General features: G+C 60.4%; 1 protein-coding gene across 1 annotated transcript in view; it reads left to right on the plus strand.

Moving 5' to 3' along the window:
- Positions 1-22602, plus strand: part of PTPN14 (protein tyrosine phosphatase non-receptor type 14) — a 52886-nt gene that overhangs the window by 22977 nt on the left and 7307 nt on the right. Inside the window, exons 4-15 of the mRNA XM_056110547.1 lie at positions 7549-7646; positions 10244-10311; positions 11425-11495; positions 11656-11743; positions 12301-12389; positions 13013-13100; positions 13543-13625; positions 13888-13945; positions 15054-15132; positions 17407-18842; positions 19875-20018; positions 21004-21222. Coding sequence (XP_055966522.1) covers positions 7549-7646; positions 10244-10311; positions 11425-11495; positions 11656-11743; positions 12301-12389; positions 13013-13100; positions 13543-13625; positions 13888-13945; positions 15054-15132; positions 17407-18842; positions 19875-20018; positions 21004-21222 — 2521 coding nt within the window. The remainder of the gene's footprint in view (positions 1-7548; positions 7647-10243; positions 10312-11424; positions 11496-11655; positions 11744-12300; positions 12390-13012; positions 13101-13542; positions 13626-13887; positions 13946-15053; positions 15133-17406; positions 18843-19874; positions 20019-21003; positions 21223-22602) is intronic.

The following is a 22602-nucleotide window of genomic DNA, read 5'->3' on the forward strand; positions in this document are numbered from 1 at the left end:
GCCTGCTCCCCCCGTGCTCAATGGGCTCGGGGCTCCCCATCAGATGCCGCGGTCACTGGGAACAGTGAAGGTGCGTGAGAGAGCGAGGGTTGAGTGCAGAAGAGTCTGTTTCAGAGCTGAGGAGCTCAGGACCCCACAAGACACTCTCCCCCTGGGGTGGGGACGAGAGGCCAGGGCAGGCAGGGAAGAGAAACCAGCTCCCAGGGAGGCAGGCGTCGGGCCTGCCGGGGCCTGCCCACTGCGTTACAAGCCTGCTAAAGACACCCACTTCCTTATAAAGGATTCTCAGGATTTGTAGGGGTGTCATTATGATGGATGGGATTGGGGAGAGCATGTTGGTTTCAAAACTGGATTTTAGGAAGGACGGGGGAGGGGGTTGGGAGCGGGGAGGCAGACCTTGAGCATCCTTTGCGCCACTGTTTTCCTGACTCTGCCCTGGGACTGTCTTTCCTGGGGTGGCACTGTGGGCCTGGGGGTCAGGGAGCTTCTGCCCCCATCACCCTTCAAGCTACTCTGGGGGTGCAATTTAACTCCACTGCAGGATGCGGTTAACAGTCGTAGGCAGGCCCGAGGGCTGGCCAGGCCAGGGCAGGTTTTGCGGGAGTGGGGCGGGCAGGGCAAGCCTGGGCTCCACTGGTCCCCAGCATCGCTGGGGATAGTGACGCTCCCCCACCTCCTGTTGTGGTCCCAGAATGAACAGCACGGTGAAGTGACGAGGGCTCACGTTTATGCTCCAGATTGCACTAAGGAGCCAAAGTCTGTTTTCGGTCCTGGCTGAGTCAGAACAGCAAAGGCAAGAACCTCAATCCCAACCTCTCTTCCCACTCCAGCTTCCGACTTCCTGCTGCCTGCGGAGTGTCCGGCCCTGCTGCCTGCGGCCGTCAGGGGCAGGAGCTTGGGACTGTGCCTCCGTCACACAGCCGCAGAGCAGCCACAGCCGGGACTGTACTGGCTGGAGGGGACCCAGACCTGCAGACGTGGCAGAGCCACGGAGAGGATGTATAGAACCTCTGGAACCCCTGGCCAGACGTCCCTGCCCGCGGCGGCCAAGGCTGTGGATTTGGCTAGGCTGAGTGTGTCCAAGGGAGGAAGTGACTTAGACAGGAAGGGACAAAGGTTCCCCAGACCAGGCTCCAGTGGGCATCAGCTGGAGAGCTCGAGAGAGGCCCGGGGGCCCAGCTTGTCCACAGCAGGGCATGGAGCTGCTCGCAAGGAGGAGCAGGGCAGGCAGAGAGCTTGGGGCTCGCCGTGGCAAGGGGCCAGCCGTCATCGGTCAGCTCCCAGGCGTGGCTCTGCTGCGGTGACCCGCGCTGAGCAGATGGTGCCTGCAAGTGGAGGAGGTGTCCCTCTGGAAAAGCCAGAGGTCAATGTCACTTGCAGGCAATTGGTCCAGTTCTCCCTCCAAGTTAAGCATAAGGTCAAAGGTCATTCTGGGCCTGTGGCCGAGGAGGCTGGGGGTGACACATGGCCTCAGTCTCTCCAGAAATGCTTAGTGAAGGACCCACACTCACAGAACCCGGAATTTGGCCATGGTTTCTGCAGGAGAGCACAGGGCCATGTGGGGTTTTAAAGGCAGGGGTCCTCCAGCATGGCACTGGGAAAGAGCAGGTGGAGATGGGGTATTCCCATGCCCAGCGACGAGGGGAATCTCCAGAGGGCCTTCGCTCGGACCCCAGAGGAGAACGCACGTGTCTGGCGACCTCCCGCAGTGGGCGGCCGCGGTGTCTGGCCGGGTCCAGGAGAGGAAGAGCCAGAGGTCAATGTCACTTGCAGGCAAGACTCGGCGAGAGGGCGAGAGCGAGGGCATGAGCTAGGGGTCCGTGCCGGAACGCGCCTGCTTCACTTGGGGTCCGTCCCTGCACTCGCTGCACACAGCTGAGCCTGGTTTGAATCCAGCACTGCACAGGCGACCCCGAGCACCGCGAGTTGTGTGCTTTTCTTAGAACCAACTGAAACATGGAGGGCTTTCCAGAACGGGCGTCCTCCGGGCAGATTCCAGTCGTCCCCGGCCGTCCTCTGGTCTGACCGCTCTGCCTCGTTCGGGAAGTGCGGACTGCGCGTGGGGCAGCGAGGCGGCAGCCAGAGCCGCATACAGGGGGGTCTCCTGCCTTGTCTTCCCCAAGCTGTCCCTTCCACGCTGGCTCCCAGGCTTCCCAGCCGCCGGTCAGCACATCACGTGTCGGTAAGAAGCCAAGAAGCAGAGAGTGCTGTGGGTGCTGTTTACGCCTTTCTCCCTAGCACCCGCTGCTCGTCCCGTTTGCCTGCCCAGATTCCTGCCGGGGACCCCGAGACGAGCTGTCTCCCGGCACGAGTGACGGGTGCTTGATCTGTGAGCCAGCAGATTCCTCTGACAGTCACGCAGGGACAAAAGATTCTTATCCTCAAAAAATGGCTGGGACATGTCCTGGTCTCAGGTGGTTCGAAGAGACAAATACGGAAACGTGTTTCTCCCATGCCCGCTTCCTCTTCCCCGGGGCCAGAGTCACTTAGGCAGCCAGCCGTGGCGTCAGCCTTGTCTGTGTTAACGTGATTATCAGCTCATTGGTGACCTTGTGGCATTCTAATCGCAGTATGATTAGACTCCACTGGGGCTTTGAACATCTATGGGAGAACATGGCCGGCAATCAGAGCTCCGGCTCGTTGTTCTGTGATAACTGCATTTTACCAAGAAGGCGGCTGACCTCGTCTTTGTCCCCCTGACCCCATGCGTGAGTAATTGGATTACAGAACGAGGGGAGGGGGTTGGTCAATGGGCATTGGGGTTGCTTGGGACCCTGTGGAGTCGCATTCTGAATGGTGTGTTTGCGGCTGCCATGGCCGCTGCCTCCTGGGGGCTTGGTACAGGCCTTCCTGGTGGCTCTCGGTGGAGACACTCACTTTAGCAACCATGAAGGATGGTGCGAATGGTTAGACCGGCCTCCCTGGGGCAGCCAGTGCTGGGGACGGGGAGGGGCAGCCACCCGTGTCCTGGTGACCTAGGTTGCTGTTGGACCCACTTCTCTCCCACACAGTCTGGGACCAGTGTCCAGTGGGGAAGGCAAGATGAGAACACGGGCTCCATGTGGCCACTCGCCCAGGCTCCCAGGCTACTTCAACAAAGTAGATGGGGCTGAGAAGGAGCAAGTGCAGATGTGGGCAGTGGTCTTCTCTGGGTGTCAGAGTGCCACATTCTCCCAGTGAGTCCACTTTTCCTTGAGTGTCAGGAGCAGGGGTAGTGGGAGTGATGGGGGGTGCATGGGACAGCTGTGGCCTTGGAAGTCTGGCTGGTCTGTGTGTGTGCTGGTGTGTGTGTCTGTGTGCTGGTGCGTGTGTCAGTATATGTGTCTGTGTGTTTGTGTGCCAGTGTGTGTATCAGTGTGTGTCTGTATGTCAGTGTCTATCTGTGTATTGTGTGTGTGTCTGTGTGTCAATGTGTATGTCTGTGTGCTGGTGCGTGTGTGTCTGGTGTGTCTGCAGTGTGTGTCTGTGTGTTGGTGTGTGTGTCTGCGTGTCAGTGTGTGTGTCTGTGTGCCTTTGTGTGTGTCTGTGTGCTGGTGTTTGTGTCTGCATGTCATTGTGTGTGTCTGTGTGCCCTTGTGTGTGTCTGTGTGCTGGTGTGTGTGTCTGCAGTGTATGTCTGTGTGTTGGTGTGTGTGTCTGCGTATCATTGTGTGTGTCAGTGTGCCCGTGTGTGTGTCTGTGTGCTGGCATGTGTGTCTGGTGTGTGTGAGCTTACGTGTGTGTGTTTCTCCTGGCGTGCAGGCTTGTGTGGGAGGCAGGAGGAACTCTTCCCTTGTATGGGCATGCCAGTCGCCCACACGTTCCTGCCCCTGTCCCCTGCTGGCCGCTTGCTTCAGAGCTGCAAGATGCAATGGCGGAGGGGGTGCAGGTCACAGCCTTGGAAGCATCATGGGAGCAGCCACTGGTGGGTCACGCGGGGGTCACATCACTGTGCTGATGTGTGGCCAGAATCTCCTCCGGGCTCTGAGGGGTGGGAAGGAGGCAGCAGGTCTGCCTGCCTGTCTGTGTGTCTGCCACCTACTCTCTAGCTCTGGGTCATCATGTGTACCAGGAGGATGCCTGGAGTGTTCTGTGTCCTCTGTCCTTCTGAGGGTCACCAGGGCCTTGGCTGTCCTGCACCCGCAGCCTGGGGAGTGCCAGGACCTCTGTGGGTCTCTGATCGTAGAGAAACTAGCACATGTACGTCAAGCAGAAAGTGGGGCGAATGCTCTGGCATATACCACCCTGTGCCGGGAGGTTCTAGAAGGTTCTTCTGATGCTCCTTGTAAAAGGCATTTTGAGTGAGAAAAAAGCGTTTCAGGTCTTTTCTTCAAAGCAGCAGTGACAAAACCATACCATGGGCCAAACTGGCCAGCAGTGGGGAGGCAGATGAATGGGCAGAGGCATGTAGGGGCTGTGTGGAGGGGCTGTCCTCCGTGGGAGGAATCCCCTCCACTGCTGACGCGAACGTCAGCTGGTTCTGCCGCTGTGGAAACAGTATAGAGAAGTCTCGAAAATCGGAAACAATTGCTGCTCTCGAGCCAAGCGTTTGCAGTCCCTGGCGTCTGTCCCAAGAACCCACAAGCACCAATTTGCAAAGGTTCAGTGTGCGTGTATGCCTCATTCACTGCAGTCGTGGACAGCACCTAAGTGGGTAAGGAAGGTCTCTGGGTCAGAGAGAGTGGGGAGGTTGTCGTGGCCTGCTCACAGCTAGTTCTGGTTTGAGCCCGAGCATCACATATGGGCCCCCAAGCATTGCTGAGAGTGGCCCCTGAACACAGAACCAGGAATTAGCCCCAAGCACCGTTGGGTGTGACCCCAAAGCCAATGATAGAAAGTAATTGTGGCCTATACACACAGCGTCCTTCTGTACAGCTGTGAGAGAAGGTGAAGTCTGTAGTGGCTGAGTGGACAGAGAAACTGTCTTCTGTCAGCTAGGAAATCCTGCCGTGGACCCCAGCATCAGTGGAACCTGAGGGGTTCATGCCAAGTGGAGAAGACAAGGTTTCATTCCTGTGTGGGTGTTAAGAAACAAACAGAAGAAGAGACTGTGGCCACTGGAATCCAGAACTGCGGTTGCTGAGCGGGGGGCCGGGAAGGAGGACCCACAAGCTGGGCCTAGGGCCACGGCGGGACTGGGGCTCCATGACTGTACCCCCGAAGCACGACAGCCTCAGCCGCAGTGCCAGGCCCATCCCTACTGCCCGAGCTCAGGAGACAAGGGCAGGTGGCTGAGTTCAGCTCCACATAGCCCGGGACCACGGAGCCCTCCCAAGCACCTGGGAAGGGATTGCCCAATGGAAACAATCAAGTGAATGAGATTTAAAAAAAAAAAAAAGGCCAAAAGAGTTAAAACCAAATGGCCCGAGGCACTGTCAGAGAGAGTGTCAGAGAGAAGAGGTTAGGCATCTCTTTTGGTATCTGGCCACACCTACCTTACTCCTGTCTCGGCTCTTCACTCAGGAATCATGTCTGTTGGGCTCAGGAGACCCCGAGCCCTGGTGGGCACAGGCAAGGCCAATGCCCCCCTGCTGTCCTGGTGCCCCCGCCCTAGGCATCTCTTTTGAAAGACTGATGCCTCACCAGGCTCAGCTGTAGCGTTTTGCCTGGAATGGCATTTGAAAACAAAAGTAAGACTTTCTTTTCAGTATCCTAGGGGAGAAAGGAATACGGACGAGTCACCTGTTTTCTTGTACTTGAATAGGAATATTCTAGATATTTTTATTAGCAGTAACCAAGTACTCCGGGCATCACTTTCTGGCATTCGTGATGATCAGGAAGCCTCCTTTGCTTCACCTGGAGAAACTTGCACGCAAGCAACTCCCCCATCCTTTCTGTGAAAAAGAGCAAGGCAACTTTGAGAACAGAGATTTGGCTTTTGGTCAGCACCACCAGGGTTCACGCATTGAGGGGGTGGGGTGGGGGTTGGGGGTACAGCTATGTCGTATCTAAACTGCATCTACAGTGAGATGAACCATCCCCAGGTCTTAGGATATAAAAATACTAGAAGGCCGTCTTCTGTGCTTGGGTTTCCAAAGAAGATCTCCTGAGAAAGTTGGCAAATACTTTCCTGGCACGAGGAATGGTTTTTGTTTTGCTTTTTTCCCCAAGCTGTGCTAGGGCGGAGTGGGATCCAGGGGAGCTTTCTGTTCCCAGAGCAGGATCCCTGGAACTTGTCACTGTCTCCAAATGGAACCTGCGTCCAGGAGGGCAAGGGCGAGTGCTCTACAAGTGGAATTTTAGCTCTTGTTTTCTCCTGGTGCCTCAGAGAGGTCAGGATCACTCCCTTTACCACAGTGCCTTTTGTGCAAGACCTAATTCCCGTGGGCTGTTCCTGTGGGGTCCCCATGGGCGAGTGGGAGTCCTGACTGTCTCCTCCATGGACTGGGACTCAGCCCGGCGCTGTGGAGTGGACATGACATGCCGGAGCAATGATTCTGAACTTAGGGGTATTTTGTCAGGTCCCAAACCCAGGTGCATGTCATTTCCTGTGGGAGGTGCTGCTCGCGCTCTGCTGAGGGTTCACAGTGCTCAGGGGAAGGGGACCATTAGCAGTGCAGGGACCAAACCAGGGCCATACACATGTAGGGCAACCATCGTCCTTGCTATTCTTTTTCCTCTCCAGCCCCCAAAGAGTTTCTCTGACCCCCTGTCTGCCGGGCACTTGGGTTGCTCCTGGCCGTGGCTACTGTGCTCTCTGGCCTGCGGTGGGCAGCGCCACAGCCCACGTCTTGATGGTGGACAGCAGAGAGGACGGTGCTGGTAAAACAGGAGACGGCATTTTGTAATGGAGGAAGGGGACTGAGACGCTTGGATGAGCCGGTGCTGGCCTGGAGGGGCCTGCCGGGGACTGTCGTCCCTCCTGCTGCAGACCTGCCACCTCACAGGCGGCGTCACAGATCCCGGGATTGTCAGCACAGTCTCCCTCCCCGCGAGGTGATGTGCCCTGCCCAGCTCTGAGCCTTCCTCCTGTGCTCCTGCTCGTGTTCCAGAAAAAGCCTGACAGAGGCCGGGAGCAAAGGGGTCAGCACTGCGCTGTGTTGCTGGGGGGCTTGTGGGGAAGGGCTGGTATTTGAGTCTGGCCAGAGGAAGTGGATTCCTGGAGCAGGGGGGCTGCCGTGTTTAGTACAAGCGTGTGACTGGGCTGGCAAGGAAATGGGGCATTGTCCCTGCGCCTGAGAGCCGGGCCGGCTGCGGGCAGGGCTGATGCAGGCACGTGGGACGCACTCCCCTGCCTCCATTCGGCTGCATTCTGTGACTCACAAGGGGTGGCCCTGTGCTGCAGAGCTGACTCCTTGGCCAGCAGGACATCTGGTGATTGGGTCTCGGGGACCACCCCAGGGGGCGAGGGTGTTGGCGTTTATAGGAACACACTGTGCTTGCAGAGTTCTTTTACCCCTCACTCCTGACCTGTCACGGAAGACCCTGTCTCCCGGAGAAAGCTGGTCCCACTGGTCCCCCTGGCATGAAACAGGGTGCCCAGAAGATACTGCAGGGGTGGGGGTGGAAGGGAACCCTGCCCAGGAGGGGTGGTGGTGTTCCTGATGCCCCCCCCCCCCACCCACACAGGTACCAGTACTACCTGCAAGCCAAGAAGGACGTGCTGGAGGGCCGGCTGCGATGCTCGCTGGAGCAGGCCATCCGGCTGGCTGGCCTCGCAGTGCAGGGTAAGTGGAGAGTCTGGCTGCGCCCCTGCACTGGGCGGGTGAGGCACCGAGCTTGACATCAGGACCCCACAGAGCACCCACTCCCTGTCTCATTGCACTTCCCTTTAAAATGCAGAGCGTGGGGCTAGAGAGAGCTCAGTGGGGAGGGCGCTGGCCTTGCCCACGGCCAGCTTGGTTCAGTCTCCTGCTGGGGATGACCGAGCCCCAGGGCTGCACCCAGTGATACTTGGCGGGACTGTAATGTGCAGGGAATCGGACCTGCTCTGGCGTGTGCTGGGTCTCTGCCATAACCTCTCTCTCCCAGTCCCTGCGACAAATGCAGAGATGTTTCTCCACACCCTGGGTGCTCCAGGCTCTGTGCTCGGGAGCCTCTCTGGCAGCCCTCAGGGAACAGGAGGCTCCAGGATGGAGCCCAGCCCCCACCCCCACAAAGCAGCAGCTCGGCCAGCTGTGAGCACCCACCCCTGTCCTTGACCGTGCCTAGCAAACCTCCACATCACCCGCATTTTCATCTCTGCTGCATGGTGGCCTTGTCATCAGCTGTTTGAGTAGCACAGAGACTATCATTTTGTCATTTTGGTAGAAGCTTCTCTGCCACTGGGCTCCAGGGCATGCCTTTGTCTGGTGCCAGGATGATCCCTGAGCAGACCCAAGGGTAAGCCCTGAGCACCACCAGGGGTCTGCCCCGGCCACGTGAGCCTGGTGTCAAGCGCAAAAGTGTTACAGAACTCAGTTCCCGTGGTGGCATCTTGTCACCTGGGCAGGTAGAGTGGGCGGGGTGGGGCGGGGTGAGGGATCATGTGCCTGTGAGTTCAGAGCAGGGGGTGACCCAGTGCCCCAGCACAGGAGAGGCAAAGAGGGCTCAGATTCTGGGTGGACACTCCACATGCTTCTCCTCAGAGGCCTCTTTCTCCTTTAAGAAGCCGTTTTGGGGGTGGGACGACAGTACAGCGGGGAGGGCGCTTGCCTTGAACAGCCAACCCGAGTTCGATCCTTGGCACCCCAGATAGTCCCCTGAGCCCTCCAGGAGTGACCCCCAAGCACAGAGCAGGAGTTAACCCTGAGCATGGCCCCCAAACAAAAACACAGAAGCCATGTTTGTGTGTCTGGAGAAGAAAGCCATAAAGCGCTTGCTTTGCACGCAGCCAACCCTGGTCCCATCCCTGGCACCAAGAAGGTCCCCAGATCATAATCAGATTGGCCGGGTCATGCCAGGCACCCAGGTCCAGAGTTGGACTGCCCGGTGGCTGTGTGTCCCTGCAGAGCCCAGGCCTCCTGAGCGCTGCCGGGAGACCACGGAGCATCCCCCTGAGTTCCATGTACCCCGCCTGGACCTTGGGGACGCAGCTGAATGTCACCTTGTTCCCACTGGGTCTGTGGAGCCAGCAGTGCATGCTGGGGCCGAGGCTGGGCGCTCCTGGGCTGTTACCAGGACACAGACGGTGATGAAATGAGATTTGTCACCAGTGACCCGCCTGGTGCTCGGGGCCTGCTTCTCCACTGCCTCCCGCCTCCAACTTGGGCAGGTGGTCTCAGTCCTCCAGCACTGCACCCGTGCAGCCCCCGACTTCGCCCACCTGCGGGGCATGTGGCCCGAGCCACCCCGGAATTTTGATGTCATGGTGTCACTGGGCCCATGGGACAGTGGGTGCAATGGTAGGAGCAGACTCTGGCTTTGCCCCATGTGCAAACTGGCTCGATCCTGAGAAAGAACCAGAGGAGAGGGCATCCTGGCCCCTGGGGACTGAGACTTGGGTGTGGGAAGTTGGTCAGGGGCTCAGAGTATTGGGGGGGGGCACTGCTCAGGGTGCTTACTCGTGGAATTTCCAGCTGCGAATTGCTGAATTGAGAAGGCCTATTGGCTGACTCATTAATTCTCTCCAATAAACCTGAGTTCAGAAGCCCTCGTGTCAGAGAGACAAGGTCCTCTGATGCCACAGGAGCTTCTGGGCGAGTTCGCCTTAAAATTTTATTATTATTGGGGCTGGAATGGGTAGTACGTTTGCCGTGCATGTGGCCAACCCAGGTTCGATTCCCAGCATCCCATATGGTCCCCCGAGCACCGCCAGGAGTAATTCCTGAGTGCATGAACCAGGAGTAACTCCTGTGCATCACCGGGTGTGACCCAAAAAGCAAAGAAAAAGAAAAAAAGAAATTATTATTTATTATATGCCAGAGCAATAATACAAAGAGAAGGGAGCTTGCCTTGCACAGTGCTAACCCAGCTTCAACCCCCAGCACCTTATATAGCCCCGCCAGGATGATCCCTGAGCACAGACCAGGGGTAAGCCCTGAGCACCACCAGGTGTGACCCAAAAACAAAACTCAAGGCTAAGAGCCAGAGAGACACACACAGGTTAGCGCACTTACCTCTCAAGCTGCTGACCCAGGTCCGGTCCCCAGCACCATGAGGTCATCTGAGCCCCACCAGGAATGATCCCTGAGCACAGAGCCAGGAGTCAGCCCTGAGCACAGTCAGGTGTACCCACCCCCCCCACCCCCCCCAAACAACTGCAGAAATACAAGGTCCAGGGAAGAGCCCACGGGGCTGCTCAGCTCACTGTGTCCTGGGGACCCACTCTGCCCTCTCTCCCCAGCGGACTTCGGAGACTATCACCAGTTTGATTCTCAGGACTTCCTCCGGGAGTATGTGCTGTTTCCCATGGTAAGTGACCTGGCTGGCAGGAACGGTCTTGGCTTGGTAGGACGTTGTAGTCACGGGAATCCGATAGGCATGGTCCCTGGGGGAGAGAGACTGTCATGTTCCCCCCAGGAAACACCGCCCCCTCTCCACTCTGCATGGCTGCCCGCTTGTCTGTGGGGTCTTCTTGAGAAACCCCTCCAGGGAGGGCTGCTGGCCACTCCTTGCCAGTCCCTGTCTGAGGACCTGAGCTGGTTTGCCTCCTCTGAGTGAGGCTGTGGTCCCTAGGCGCAGACCCCTCCTTCTGAGAGGCTGGCCCCTGGAGCCACTGCTCCCTGCCGGCCTCAGTCCCTGGGTACTTTGCTTCAGTGTTTTGTTGGCTTTGGGGCAAAGGAGAGTCCTAGTAAGGGAAGGTTAGAGCCTCCAGAGAACCACTCTGGAGAAGGCCTCGCCCAAGACCATCTTCCATACTCCGGTGGAAAAATCATGATCACCCCACAGCCCACTTTCTGCCTGCTATTGGGGGCTGCGACCCCTCCCCAAGCCCTCCCCGGAAGAAGTTAGATAAGAAACACAGTGGCTGTCCCAGGGCCCCGGCAGGGAGGGCAGTAAGCAGGAAGGGGGGTCAAGTGGGCATAGGGTACGAGGGAGTTTGTGTGGGAGCAGGCGGGTTGAGGCAGAGAGGCAGGGAGCGAACCTGTGTGTTGGGGACTGGTGACCGGGAGTGGGAGGGTGTGAGGAGGCTCGGGGTCCAGAATGGGAGGGGAGCCAGGGACTCCTGGACACTGTCCCCGCAGGAGGGCAGGCTGGGTGTCTGCAGTGGTGGTCAGAGCAGCCGCAGAGCCGGAGCATCTGCTCTCAGAGGCTTGGTGCCGTGCCCGGTGATGCTCAGGGCTGACTCCTGACCTTGTTCAGGGATCGTTCCTGGTGGTGTCAGGGACTGTCCCGGGTTGGATGCATGCCAGGCAACGCCTCACCCCATCCTGGTTCTCCTGGGGGCCCTGAGCTGCAGGACATGCTCCTGACCCCGGGGCCTTGCAAGGAATAGGCGGGCCGGGCAGAGTTGGGCTCTGGGACAGCCCGGAGCCCACACACATGGCTGCCCGCCCACCCGCCTGCCTGGCGGCTCTGCTGCAGGATCTGGCCCTGGACGAGGCTGTTCTGGACGAGCTGACCCAGAAGGTGGCCCAAGAGCACAAGGCCCACAGGTGACCAGCGCTGGGCGTGGCAGTGGCCACTCGCTGCCCTGTCCCTGCTCTGCTGTGGGGACTGGCTGCCGCGCTCTTCCTTCCTGTCCCGTGTGGGATGTGGGCAGGGCAGCAGCTGGCTGGCCATGCAGAACGTGTCCCCCTGCTGCCCTTTGTCCAGTGGGATTCCGCCGGCAGAAGCAGAGCTGATGTACATTAATGAAGCAGAGCGGTTGGATGGATTCGGACAGGAAGTCTTCCCTGTGAAGGTACCGCCCACAGACCCCTCTGTGAGAGCTGGCAGCCTGCTGCTGGCCACAGCCAGGGCACTGCCTTTCCCTTGGTGGATGAAGACCCAGGACGGCCTGGGGCCATGGGCAGTGCCTGCTCAGGCCTGCTCGCTTTCTGCCTCCTGGTGTCAGTAGACAGGTGTCACTGCAATTAGTCCCAGAGCCAGTAGACACTGCACAGTCTGGCCAGGGGCACGCTGGGATGTGAAGGACCCAGGGGGCACCCCTGCCTCATTGGAAAGCCCCCACAGGGTGTATGCACCTCAGTCAGAGGTCAACACCCCGTAGGGTCCCCCAATCACTGCCTGGAGGGACCCCTGAGTACAGAGCCAGGAGTGAGCCCTGAGCACGGCTAAGTGTGACCACAAAACAAAGACCAACCCAAACCCAAACCCAAACTGAGGTAAAAGACAATGCCCCTTCCTGAGAAGGGTGCCCCTCCCTGGGGGGAGCTCACCACCCTCTCCCTCCAGCTAGCGGGAGGACTTGAGAGGAGAGGGGGCCGGGGCCTGTCGCTCAGCCCCTTTCCCCCGCAGGACAATCAGGGCAGCAGCGTGCACCTGGGCGTCTTCTTCATGGGTGTGTTCGTGCGGAGCCGTGTGGGGAGACAGGTGCTGGTGTACAGGTAGGCCCCCCCCACCCGGCCTGGCAGCGTTCCTGACTGGAGCCGGTTTCACTGCAAGAAGCATCTCCTTTCCTGTCTCTCTTTTTCTTCTTGACTTCTTTGGGGGCCCACACCGGGTGGTGCTCAGGGGTTCCTCCTGGCTCTTCTGCACTAGGAATTTCTCTGGTGGGCTGGGGGGAATCGTGTCAGATGCTGGGGCTCGAACACGGGTCAGCTACCCACTGTGCTATCTCTGACTCAGAGCATCTTTGTCCCGGAGGGCTGTGAGGGTGCAGGAGGTTTCTGCCCTCTCCCCGGTGCCAGGGAAGGTGTGGCGTTCCCCGCCTCCGCAGGAAACTGCCCTGTCCCTGTGTCCACTGTCCCCAGCTGCCTGGTAGGGGTGAGCAGGAAGATGGGGTCTGCCCCCATCATATACTGCAGCCCCCTGGGGGCGCAGATGGTGGATCCCGCCTTTGGGAAGTTCCCGGGGGTGGGGAAGCTACTGCCCTAGAGGAAACCGCAGCAGCCCCAGTAGAGGCCGGGTCTGGGGGCCTGACCTGTCCTCTCCTGCTCTGAGGGGAGGGCCGGGGGGTGGAATCTGTGCCGCTGTTGCCGCTGCACACAACAGTTGGCTTTCTGGCCAGGTGGAGCGACATCGGGAACATCAGCCACAACAAGTCCACCGTCCTGGCCGAGCTGCTCCACAAGGAGGAGACGGCTCTCTTCCACACTGTAAGCCGCGCGGGTTCTTCCGGTCCTGAGGGGTCTCGGGCTCAGCAGGCCTGAGTCTGGGGGGTAGCTTGGGGGCATGCACTGCCTCTGGCCCAGCTGGGGGCGCTCTCCAAGCCCAGTGGCAGTAACTGTGGGTGGCCTTGAATACATACGGCCTGTGAAAACTACCCGGAGACCAGCCGTGCCTGGACCCCCACCCCGCGTCCCTGCTCCCATGTCTGTCCCCATGTGCTCTGTGGAAGCATTTGGAGCCTCAGTGGGACCCGGACATTTCTGGGCCTCAGTGGGACCCGGACACCCTCCCACCCCGTTCTGCGGGTTGTCGGGTGTAGCTTGTCTGCCTGTTGGTCGGTGCTAGGCGTGGGGGGCCGGGGATCTGCACCCAGCGCCACATGGACACTCAAGGCTGCTCGGGCATTGGCTGTCCTCCTTCTCCTTCCAGGACGATATTGAACATGCCAAGTACATCTCGCGCTTGTTTGCTACCAGGCACAAGTTTTACAAGCAGAACAAGATCTGCACCGAGTAAGTGACCCAGTACCCTCCTGCCCAGGCCCAAGGGGCCAGCACGCTGACCACTGCTTCTTGGTGCTCCTGTGGCTGATGGGGGCCCCGTGTTAATAACTGTTCAGAACATCCCGGAAGTCACATGCCTCCATTTCCAACCCATACTGGGACTGCAGTGGGGCCAACCACGCCTGAGCCCCTGGGTTCCAGGCAAACCCACCCCCGACATGGGCTGCCCCTCGGGCACCAGCAGCAGCGGCCCCTCACCCCTGTCTCGTAGGCCGGCCAGCTCTCCGCCTCCCATCCGAAGGCAGCCCACATGGAGCCGCTCCTCACTGGTAGGTCCCGCGCTGGCAGGGGTGGGTCACCCGGTGCTGGTCAGGCAGGTGGTTTGGGAGGCAGAAGGACGTTGCTGCCGGCTTGCCCGGCTGTGCCTAGTGTCCCCGTCTTCCACTGCTGTGCTGAGACCCGGCCGCCCCCCGTCTGTCCCCCTGCCTGTCCTCATGCCCCTGAGCAAAGATGAGGAGTCCGAGTCCCCAGGCCCACTCTGGGCTGTGTTCCTGGCCCCTCTCTTCTTCCTGTTTCTGGTTACAGCATGTGCCTACGTCCTTGGTCACCAGCGGCAGACACTCTTGTGTCACTGCAGTCTACACTGCATCAATGTTGGATGGCATCAATGCTGGTGAGCAGCGCCATCATTGGTGTGCTGGTCACTGATCTGGACATGGGCCAGAGCCACGTGAGCCCAGCTGACATGGACCAGTGGGAACTGCAGTGCCACAGCTGCTTCTATGCAGCTGACAGGCTCTGGGCCTGCCCGCCTCGGTGTGGGGAGGTCGGTGCGAAGGCCATGCCATCCTGGGGTCTGGGCACGGCTGTCTCCAGCCATGTCAGCCCCAGGTGCAGGGGCTGTATTGCGGGAGGTGCTGGGGCTTGTCTTCCAGGGGCTCCTTCTTTTAAGGATTCTTTGCTGTCAGCTTAGGGTGATTTTGTACCAAACAAGGACAGCCAGGGTCAGAGATCCAGCTGCTGGGTGCTTGCCGAGTCCATCCCCGCACCCCATAGGGTTCCCTGAGCACTGCCAGGAGGGATCCACAAGCACAGAACCAGGAGGCAGCCAGGAGCACCTCAGGGTGTGGCCCCAGGCGCCGACTGCTTCTATCTACCCAGGCCTCTGTATGGGAGAGGTGACCTGCATCTTTCCTGTCTTCCTCGGAGGGGTGGTGGGCGGCACCAGCTCCGGGAGCTTGCCCCTGCTGGGGGACAGATCCTGACGGAGCCCCTTTCCCTGCCCCTGTGGGTGTGGCGACCCCTTCCCCTGTCACCAGGACCAGTCACTTCTCCCTGCCTGGCGGCTGGAGGAGAGGGAGTCTGGGGGAGGCCACTGCATCGTGAGGGGGACACGGTGTGTTCTGGCGGGTGCCCAGCCCCACCTCTCTGTTTCAGCCACGACAGCAGCCCTACATCCTGCCCCCCGTGCATGCCCCGTGCGGAGAGCACTGTCCGGAGAGTCACACTTCCCAAGGTAACCCAGGGATAGCAGAGGGGTCTTTCTGGGAAGTGGCAGAGTTGGGGTGATGGCCTCCATCTTTCCCAGCCAGAGCCCCATCTCGTCCTCACGCACACAGCAGGCCCTGGGGGACGGGTAGGGGGAGGCCAGGTCAATCCGTAACACTCAGGGTGTTCCCAGAGAAAGCCCGCAGGGGTCAGCCGAGGGCACAGTGTTGCCAGCAGAGGGCGCTGGTGTGGTGGGTGTGGCCCCCTGTATCCAGCAGTCACGAGAAGACACACGGGCCCCACTGAGAAGAGGGACTGAGGCCAAGAGGGCGTGCCCCCCCCCCCCCCCCCCACTCCCAGAGAGGCCCGGGCTGGGTGGCAGAGGCTGGCGACTGTCCTTGGTCTCTGAGGACCACATGGACTTGTCCTCAGTATGGCACGGGCTCCCGCTGCCTCCTGGGGTCCCCTGGGGCCCATGTGCCAGCAGCAGGGGCGGCCCGGAGGCGGGGGCACCTAGGCTCTGGCTGTGAGACTGCTTCTACCCAGTGATGACCAGTGGCCCTCTAGAGCGAGAAGGACTGGTGTCTCGAACCCGGGCACGTTGCTGCCTTTCTGCCGTATCTCTTGATTGCCTTTTCCTCCCAGTTCAGCACTCTGGGATTGCTAGTGCCTCTCGGTGAGGGGGGAGATTATGAGATCTGAGGGCTGCAAAATGAATAAATAAACAAAGCAAAAATCTGCTCCTTGGGCTCCCCAGCGGGCTCCCAGAAAGGACACTCTGTGCGCGCCTCCCCCTGCGGGCTCGTCACCGGGTCTGCACGAGAGTCAATGCGACATGGGGTGGGGCTGCTTCCTGAGAAGAGATGGTCACACCCTACCAGACGGGGACACATCCTGCTCTCTGTCACTGCTGGGCTGGTGTGCGTGTGTGCGTGTGTGTGCGTGTCTGTATGTGTGTCTGTGTGTGTCTGTGTGCATGAGTGTGTGTGTCAGTGTGTGAGTGTGTGTCTCTGTGTGTATGTGCGTATCGGTGTGTGTGTGTATGAGTGTCTGTGTGTGTCTGTGCGTGAGTGTATCTCCGTGTGTGCATGCAAGTGTGTGTAGCATGAGGTGCCCTTGAGCACTTGCTTATTCTCTTTAAACTGCAGGTGACCATTCTGCGGACGGGCCGAAGTGGTTAGTGGGGAGTCTCAGTTGAGAGTAAGACTTTCGCTCCCTGTGAGGGCTCTGATGGCAGTGGATGGTCATGCCTGGGCCCTCCCCGGGGAAGGACATCTTGACTGTGACTGCCAGGAACAGTTAAAGCAGGTGGGGTGGTTTGGGACGCACCAGGCTGTGCTCAGGGCTACTCTTGGCTCTGAGCTCAGGGGTCCCTTCTGTCAGTGCTCAGAGGATCCTACAGGGCACTGGGGTCGAGCCCTGGTCGAATGCATGCAAGGCCGGTGCCCTGTCTACTGCCCTGTCTCTTTCTCTCTGGCCAGTAGTTCCTCATTTCAAGTCTTGTTGCCCAGCTAGAGTTTTGCCTTGGTAGCCCCCGCCTTCTGCCCCTTGGCTGACAGGCTTGTGGACTCTGGGGGCCCGTCTTGATGCACTACTGTGGCCAGGCTGCTCTGTCCATGTTGGCTGTACCCTCTCCTGGGGTCCCTGCTGCAGCCTGGAGCTGCCTCAGAAGTGATGGGGTTGTGGATGACCTAGGGGTGCAGACTTGTGTATATGTATGCATACATGTGAGTATACCTGTGTGCACATGTGATTACATGTGTATGCGTGTATGAGTGTACTGCACTGTTTATGTACCTGTGTGAGTATATCTGTGTGTATGTGTGTACACATGGGTGTGGGCACACATGTCCATGTACCTGTGAGTACATGTGTATACATGTGTACATGTGTGCAAGTGTGCATATGTATACACACGTGAGTACACGTGTGCATGCATGTGGGTACAGTGAGTACACATGTGCATGTGTACATGGGTGTGCACACATGTCTGTACCTATGTTCATGTGTGCATGTGTGAATCTGCATGTGTGTACACGTGTGCACCTGTGTGCACACATGTGTATGTGTACATGTGTGAAACTATATGCATGTGTATGTGCATATGTGTGCGCTCGTGTACGTGTTTGCATGTGTGTATGTGTACACGTGTGTGCATGTGTGTGCACTTGTGTACATGTATGTGCACGTGTACATGTTTGTGCACCTGTGTGCACGTGTGTATATGTGCGCGCGTGTGTGTGTACCTGTGTGCGTGCATTCCCTGGGACAGCAGCTCACGTGCTGCGTGGCCTTGTCGCAGACAGCATCTTCCCTGGGCACGAGGACGCCCTGTACTACGCCTCGCACAACAGCTTGGACCTGAGCTACCTGGGCGGCCCTGTGGCCAACGGCAGTGTGTGCAGCGTGAACTCGCTCAGCTGCTCGCAGAGCTTCCTCCAGGCTTCACCTGTATCCTCTAGCCTCAGCATCCCTGGCAGCGACCCCCTGGGTGCCGACTGCATCCCCAGCCACCGCCACAGTGCCATCATCGTGCCCTCATACCGGCCCACCCCTGACTACGAGACGGTGATGCGGCAGCTGAAACGGGGCGCTCCCCGGCCTGATGGCCAGAGCCAGTCTCTGCGCAGCCTCCTGCATGCCCATGCCTACAGCCGGCCCGAGGAGCTGGTGTACAGCCAGCCCGAGATGCGCGAGCGGGCCCCCTGCGCGCTCCCCTGTGGCCCGCGGGGGGGCTACGGGCCCTGGCAGGCAGGGCCGGGTGCCCCCAGCAACCCCCGGCACGCGGCCGTGGTGCCCAGCCAGCCGGGGACCCATGCCATCTCCCACACGGTGAGCACTCCAGAGCTGGCCAACGTGCAGAGACAGGCCCTGCCCAGCTACAGCCCCGCCCAGGCGCTCAAGTGCTCTCTCTTCCGGCCGCCGCCCACATACCCCCGGCCCCGGCCGGCCACCAGCACCCCCGATCTGGCCAGCCACCGCCACCAGTGCTACGTCAGTGGGAGCAGCCCGGACCTGGTGACCCGCAAGGTGCAGCTGTCCGTGAAGACGTTCCAGGAGGACAGCTGCCCCGTGGTGCACCAGTCACTGCAGGAGGTGAGCGCGCCGCTGTCGGCCGCCCAGCGCCGCAGCCTGCAGGCCATGAGCGCTGCGCTCCGCGCCACGGAGGCCCTCAAGCCCCTGTGTGGGTCCCCAGCCCGCCCCAGCAGCACGCTGCGGGAGCAGGCGCCCGGCGAGGGGCCCCACTTCCACCACCAGAAGACGCTCTCTGACGCCACCATGCTGATCCACAGCAGCGAGGACGAGGAGGACGAGGACGAGCGGGAGGGGCCTGTGCCCACGGTGGCACCCGCCCTGGCCGCGCTGTGCGAGGAGGTGGGCTACAGTGCCCAGCTGCAGGCCGCGCTGGCCCGCATCCCTGACAAGCCGCCCCCTGAGTACCCAGGACCCCGGAAGAGCGTGAGCAACGGGGCGCTGCGGCAGGACCCGGGGGGCTGCCGGCTGCCCGCCGCGGCTCAGGCGTGGGCACTGCGGCACGGACCCGCCAGGGCCCCTGGCGTGGCCACCCGGGCCGATTCACTGGCTGTCGGCGGGGGGCCCGCCCTGGGCCCTTCCATCTCGGAGCCGGACCTGAGCAGCGTGAAGGAGCGGGTCAGGAAGGAGCCGCTGAAGGAGCGGCCCGTGTCCGAGATGTTCTCGCTGGAGGACAGCATCGTGGAGCGGGAAGTGATGATCAGAGTGAGTGGGTGGGCCGCGCGGGACACCGGGGGCTCACGTCGGGCGGGAGAGGGACCCGGGCTCAGGCTCCTGGCGTGTGCTTGGGGCCGAGGACTGGCCGGGAGCATCCCAGATTCCTGACCCCTTCGTGGCCCTTTAGACTCATGCTGAGACCCCCAGCACCCAACACTGCCCGGCACCCGATACACCCCCAGGCATCAGGCGTGCCCCAAGACGGCTGTGGGCACCTTGGTTGGTCAGACCTGATGTGGGGGGACTCCTCGCCCAGGCCGGTGTGTTGGTCTTTGGGCTCACATTCCTCCTGGAACCTTGTATTTCTGACTCTTTTGGTACTTTGTTTTTGTATTTGAAAGAGGAAGGCAGTTTTCCCAATTAGATGATAAGAGCAGATTCTTCCAGAGCACAGCTCCCCTCCTCCCTCCTCCCTCCCTCCCTCCTTCCCCTTATTCCCTCCCTCCTGTACTTCTCTCCCTCCCCCTCGGCTCTCCCTTCCTCCTCCTTTACCTCCTTCCTCCCTCCCTCCCTCTCCGTTCACTCCCTCCCACCATCCTACCTCTCTCCCCCTCTATTCTCCCTCCCTCCTTTCCTCTCTCCTGCCTTCCCTCCCCCCTTCCTCCCGTCCTACCTCCTTCCTTTCATGAGTGCACCCATGCACCCATGCACCCACACACCTGTGCATCCACACACCCATGCATCTACACACCCGTCCCGTGTACCCACACACCCGTGTGTCTGTGCATGCATCCATCCTCATGCGTCTGGCACCTGTGCACCCACATACCCGTGCACCCACGCGATGTGTATCACACACTCAGGCATCCGCGCACCCATTGCTCCCCTCCAAGGGCCCAGCATGCTGTGGGCGAGGCCGGCTGCCCACGGGGCAGGGAGGGCGGGGGTGGCCGTGTTTGCCTTCCTCCCACTAACAGTGCTCGCTCGTCTGCATTCCTGGCTGGGGACCGGAGATTAACGCACAGTCCAGCCACCCCTGGTAATGCCAACAATAAGAACGTGCGTTTTCTTGTCCCCAAGAATCTTGAGAAGCAGAAGCTGGCAGGCCTGGAGGCGCAGAAGAGGCCGCTGATGCTGGCGGCGCTCAACGGGCTGTCGGTGGCCCGGGTCCCAGGGCGAGAGGACGGCCAGGGCAGTGCCCCTCAGGTGCCCGTGGACGAGAGGGTAAGCAGGGAGGCCCTGGTTTGCAGGCCCGGGCTCCGCACTCCCCTCCTCCCTGTGTCGGGGCGCACTCGACCAGGTGGGCACTGTAGCTCCCCAGGTCCTGGGCCACCTTCACTCTGGGTTCAGGCGGGAGGAGGAGGCATGACAGTCAGTGGCTTTGTGCTGTCCCTCTCTGGAGGGCCCATCTCCCCAGACCTGGACAGGCTTCCAGGGGCTGCCAGCATGTTCCAAGGTGCCCCAGGAGAGGCACATCAGGATGGGTGGGGAAGCTCTGGACGAGGGCGGGGGCACAGGCAGAGGTGAGGCTGGGAGAGGCGCTCCTTGGGGTCCACAGCAGGCTGGGGCCTCGTGACTGCCCTGCCACGGCGGACACCAGGGGCAGGAGACCGTGTTGTGAGAACCAGGCTCTCAGCACAGAGGCGCTGCCCGCGAGGGTTGTGGGTCTTTCCTTCCCGGGAAAGGGCGTCCTTTGGCTTCTGCCAGGAGGCCCAGAAACGTGCAGTGAGCAGAGGACCGTGGCGTGGCGAGCGTCCTCCCCACTGCTGTGACCAGTGATGGTGCCAGGCTGTGGGCAGATACCTGAAGGACTTCAGCCCAAGATGGCGCATCAGCTGGGCGGGGCCAGGGAGGGCTGAGGGTGTTAGTCGGTGGGTCCATCAGTCCATTGGTCACTGTAGGTCGGTCTGTCCCGTATTGGCACTGTGACGGGTCTGAGTACAGGCGGTGAAGGAGGAACCAGTGAGTCCTTTAAGCTGTGGACACGCGGCTGGCTCCATCCATAATGGCAGCTGTGCCGCTGGAGGGAGGGTTGGGGGGGGCATGGGATCCACACTCAGCGCCAGCATGAGGTGGTCCGTCTCGGACAGCGAAATGCGCATGATAGGTCAGCGGGTGATGTCATTGGGGACGGACGTGTCGGCATCAATGGCCTGGTTGGTACCGTGGCTGACGGGTCACAGGCGCTGAAGACGCGTTTCTGTTGCAGTTCAGAAGCCTGAAGAAGAGGCTGGAGGAGGGGCTGGTGCTCACGGAGTACGAGCAGATCCCCAAGAGGAAGGCGGGCGCCGACTTCAGCACAGCCTCCCTGCCCGAGAATGCCGAGCGCAGTCGTACCCGCGAGGTGCTGCCCTACGAGGAGAACCGCGTGGCACTCCCGCCCTCCAAAGAGAACAGCGCGGGCTACATCAACGCCTCCCACATCAGGGTGAGGGGCTCAGGAGCCTGGTGGCGGGTGCACGCGTGTCCTGTCGTTAAAGCAGCTCACACAGGAAATGGGATTCCTTCAGGTTTTGCCTAGGGGGGTGGGGGAGGGTTTGGGCCCCTCCCAGTGGTGCCCAGGAGTGACCTCCTGGGGGACCATGTGTGGTGCTAGGATTTGAGCCACGGTCAGGTGTCAGCACCTGAAACCCCTGTATCATCTCTCCAGCCTTCTTGGGCTTTGTTTTGGGTCACACTCACGGGTGCTTCGGGGTTGCTCCCCACTCAGTGCTCAGGGGCTGCACCTGGCAGTGCTTGGGATGTGGGCAGTAGTGCTGGGGATGGCACTCGGTCTTTCCACATCTGCTGACCTAGTTTCCTGGCGTAATGCCGGACGTGTTTGCACAGCCCACGGTGAGTGTGAACAGTCCCCTGATCAACAGCCCTTAGAGTCCTGCTGTTTCCCCTCGAGCTTTCGGTCCTAGCGGGCTATGGGCGGTTCTTTCGCCTCCTACGCCCAGAGCTCAGTTAGAGCCACTTTCCCCCGAGACCCAGGAGGGGCAGGTCCTCAGAGACCCCTGCCCAGTTCTTCAGCATGACAAGGCTGCTCGTGTCTCGGAGTGTGGGAAGCACAGCAGGCAGACACAAACCGCTACATCCGGGAGGCCAGTGAGGCTGGCTCGGAGCTCCTCGTGGACACAGTGCCCACGTGGCCTGAGCCTGAGCAAATGGTGTGGCTGCCCTCCCCGCTGGTGACCCTGCTGTGAACTGCGTCCTGCGCCTGGTCAAACCGCCATCCTCTACCTGCTCTTGCCTAGCTGTGGTGGTCACTGCTGGGGCCTGGCGGGCATCGTTGGCAGATGCCCTTTCTCCCTGGCCCACATTGCACCCTGTGCCCCGAGTCAGACATGGGTGTTTCACGGGCACAGGTGCCTGTGAGGACCTGTCCGTGCTGGAACAGAGGCTGCCCTCACCACTGTGTCCACCGGCTCCCGGCTGCCGTCAGTGCTGGGCGCGGGGATTGATTGCGGCAGAGGCGGGCGGTGTCTGCTGTGGACTTGCTCGTGTTGGTTGCCGGCTCCTTACTGCGACTCTGAATGCCCTCCCGTCTCTGCTCGGAGATGCTCCGGGCGCTGGGGGCTCTGGAAATGTCATGGCTGTTGTAGGCTGTTGCTTTGGCGCCTGCACTGCCCAGCTCCTTGCCAGCAAATGCGGGCGCAGGCCCCCGCTCCTGGCCTTTGGGGAACGGGCTCTTTTGCCAGCTTTGACCTAACCATCCTTTGGCTAATGAGACCTTCACTGACAGTTTTTGTTTGAATCAAGTTGGCACATGATTCCAAAACTGAATGAGGTGGAAATGTGGACGCCAGCACCCTTGTCTGAGTGG

Source organism: Sorex fumeus, unplaced genomic scaffold (genome assembly GCF_029834395.1).
Source record: "Sorex fumeus unplaced genomic scaffold, SorFum_2.1 ptg000010l, whole genome shotgun sequence".
In the NCBI taxonomy this organism is placed as follows: Eukaryota; Metazoa; Chordata; class Mammalia; order Eulipotyphla; family Soricidae; genus Sorex; species Sorex fumeus.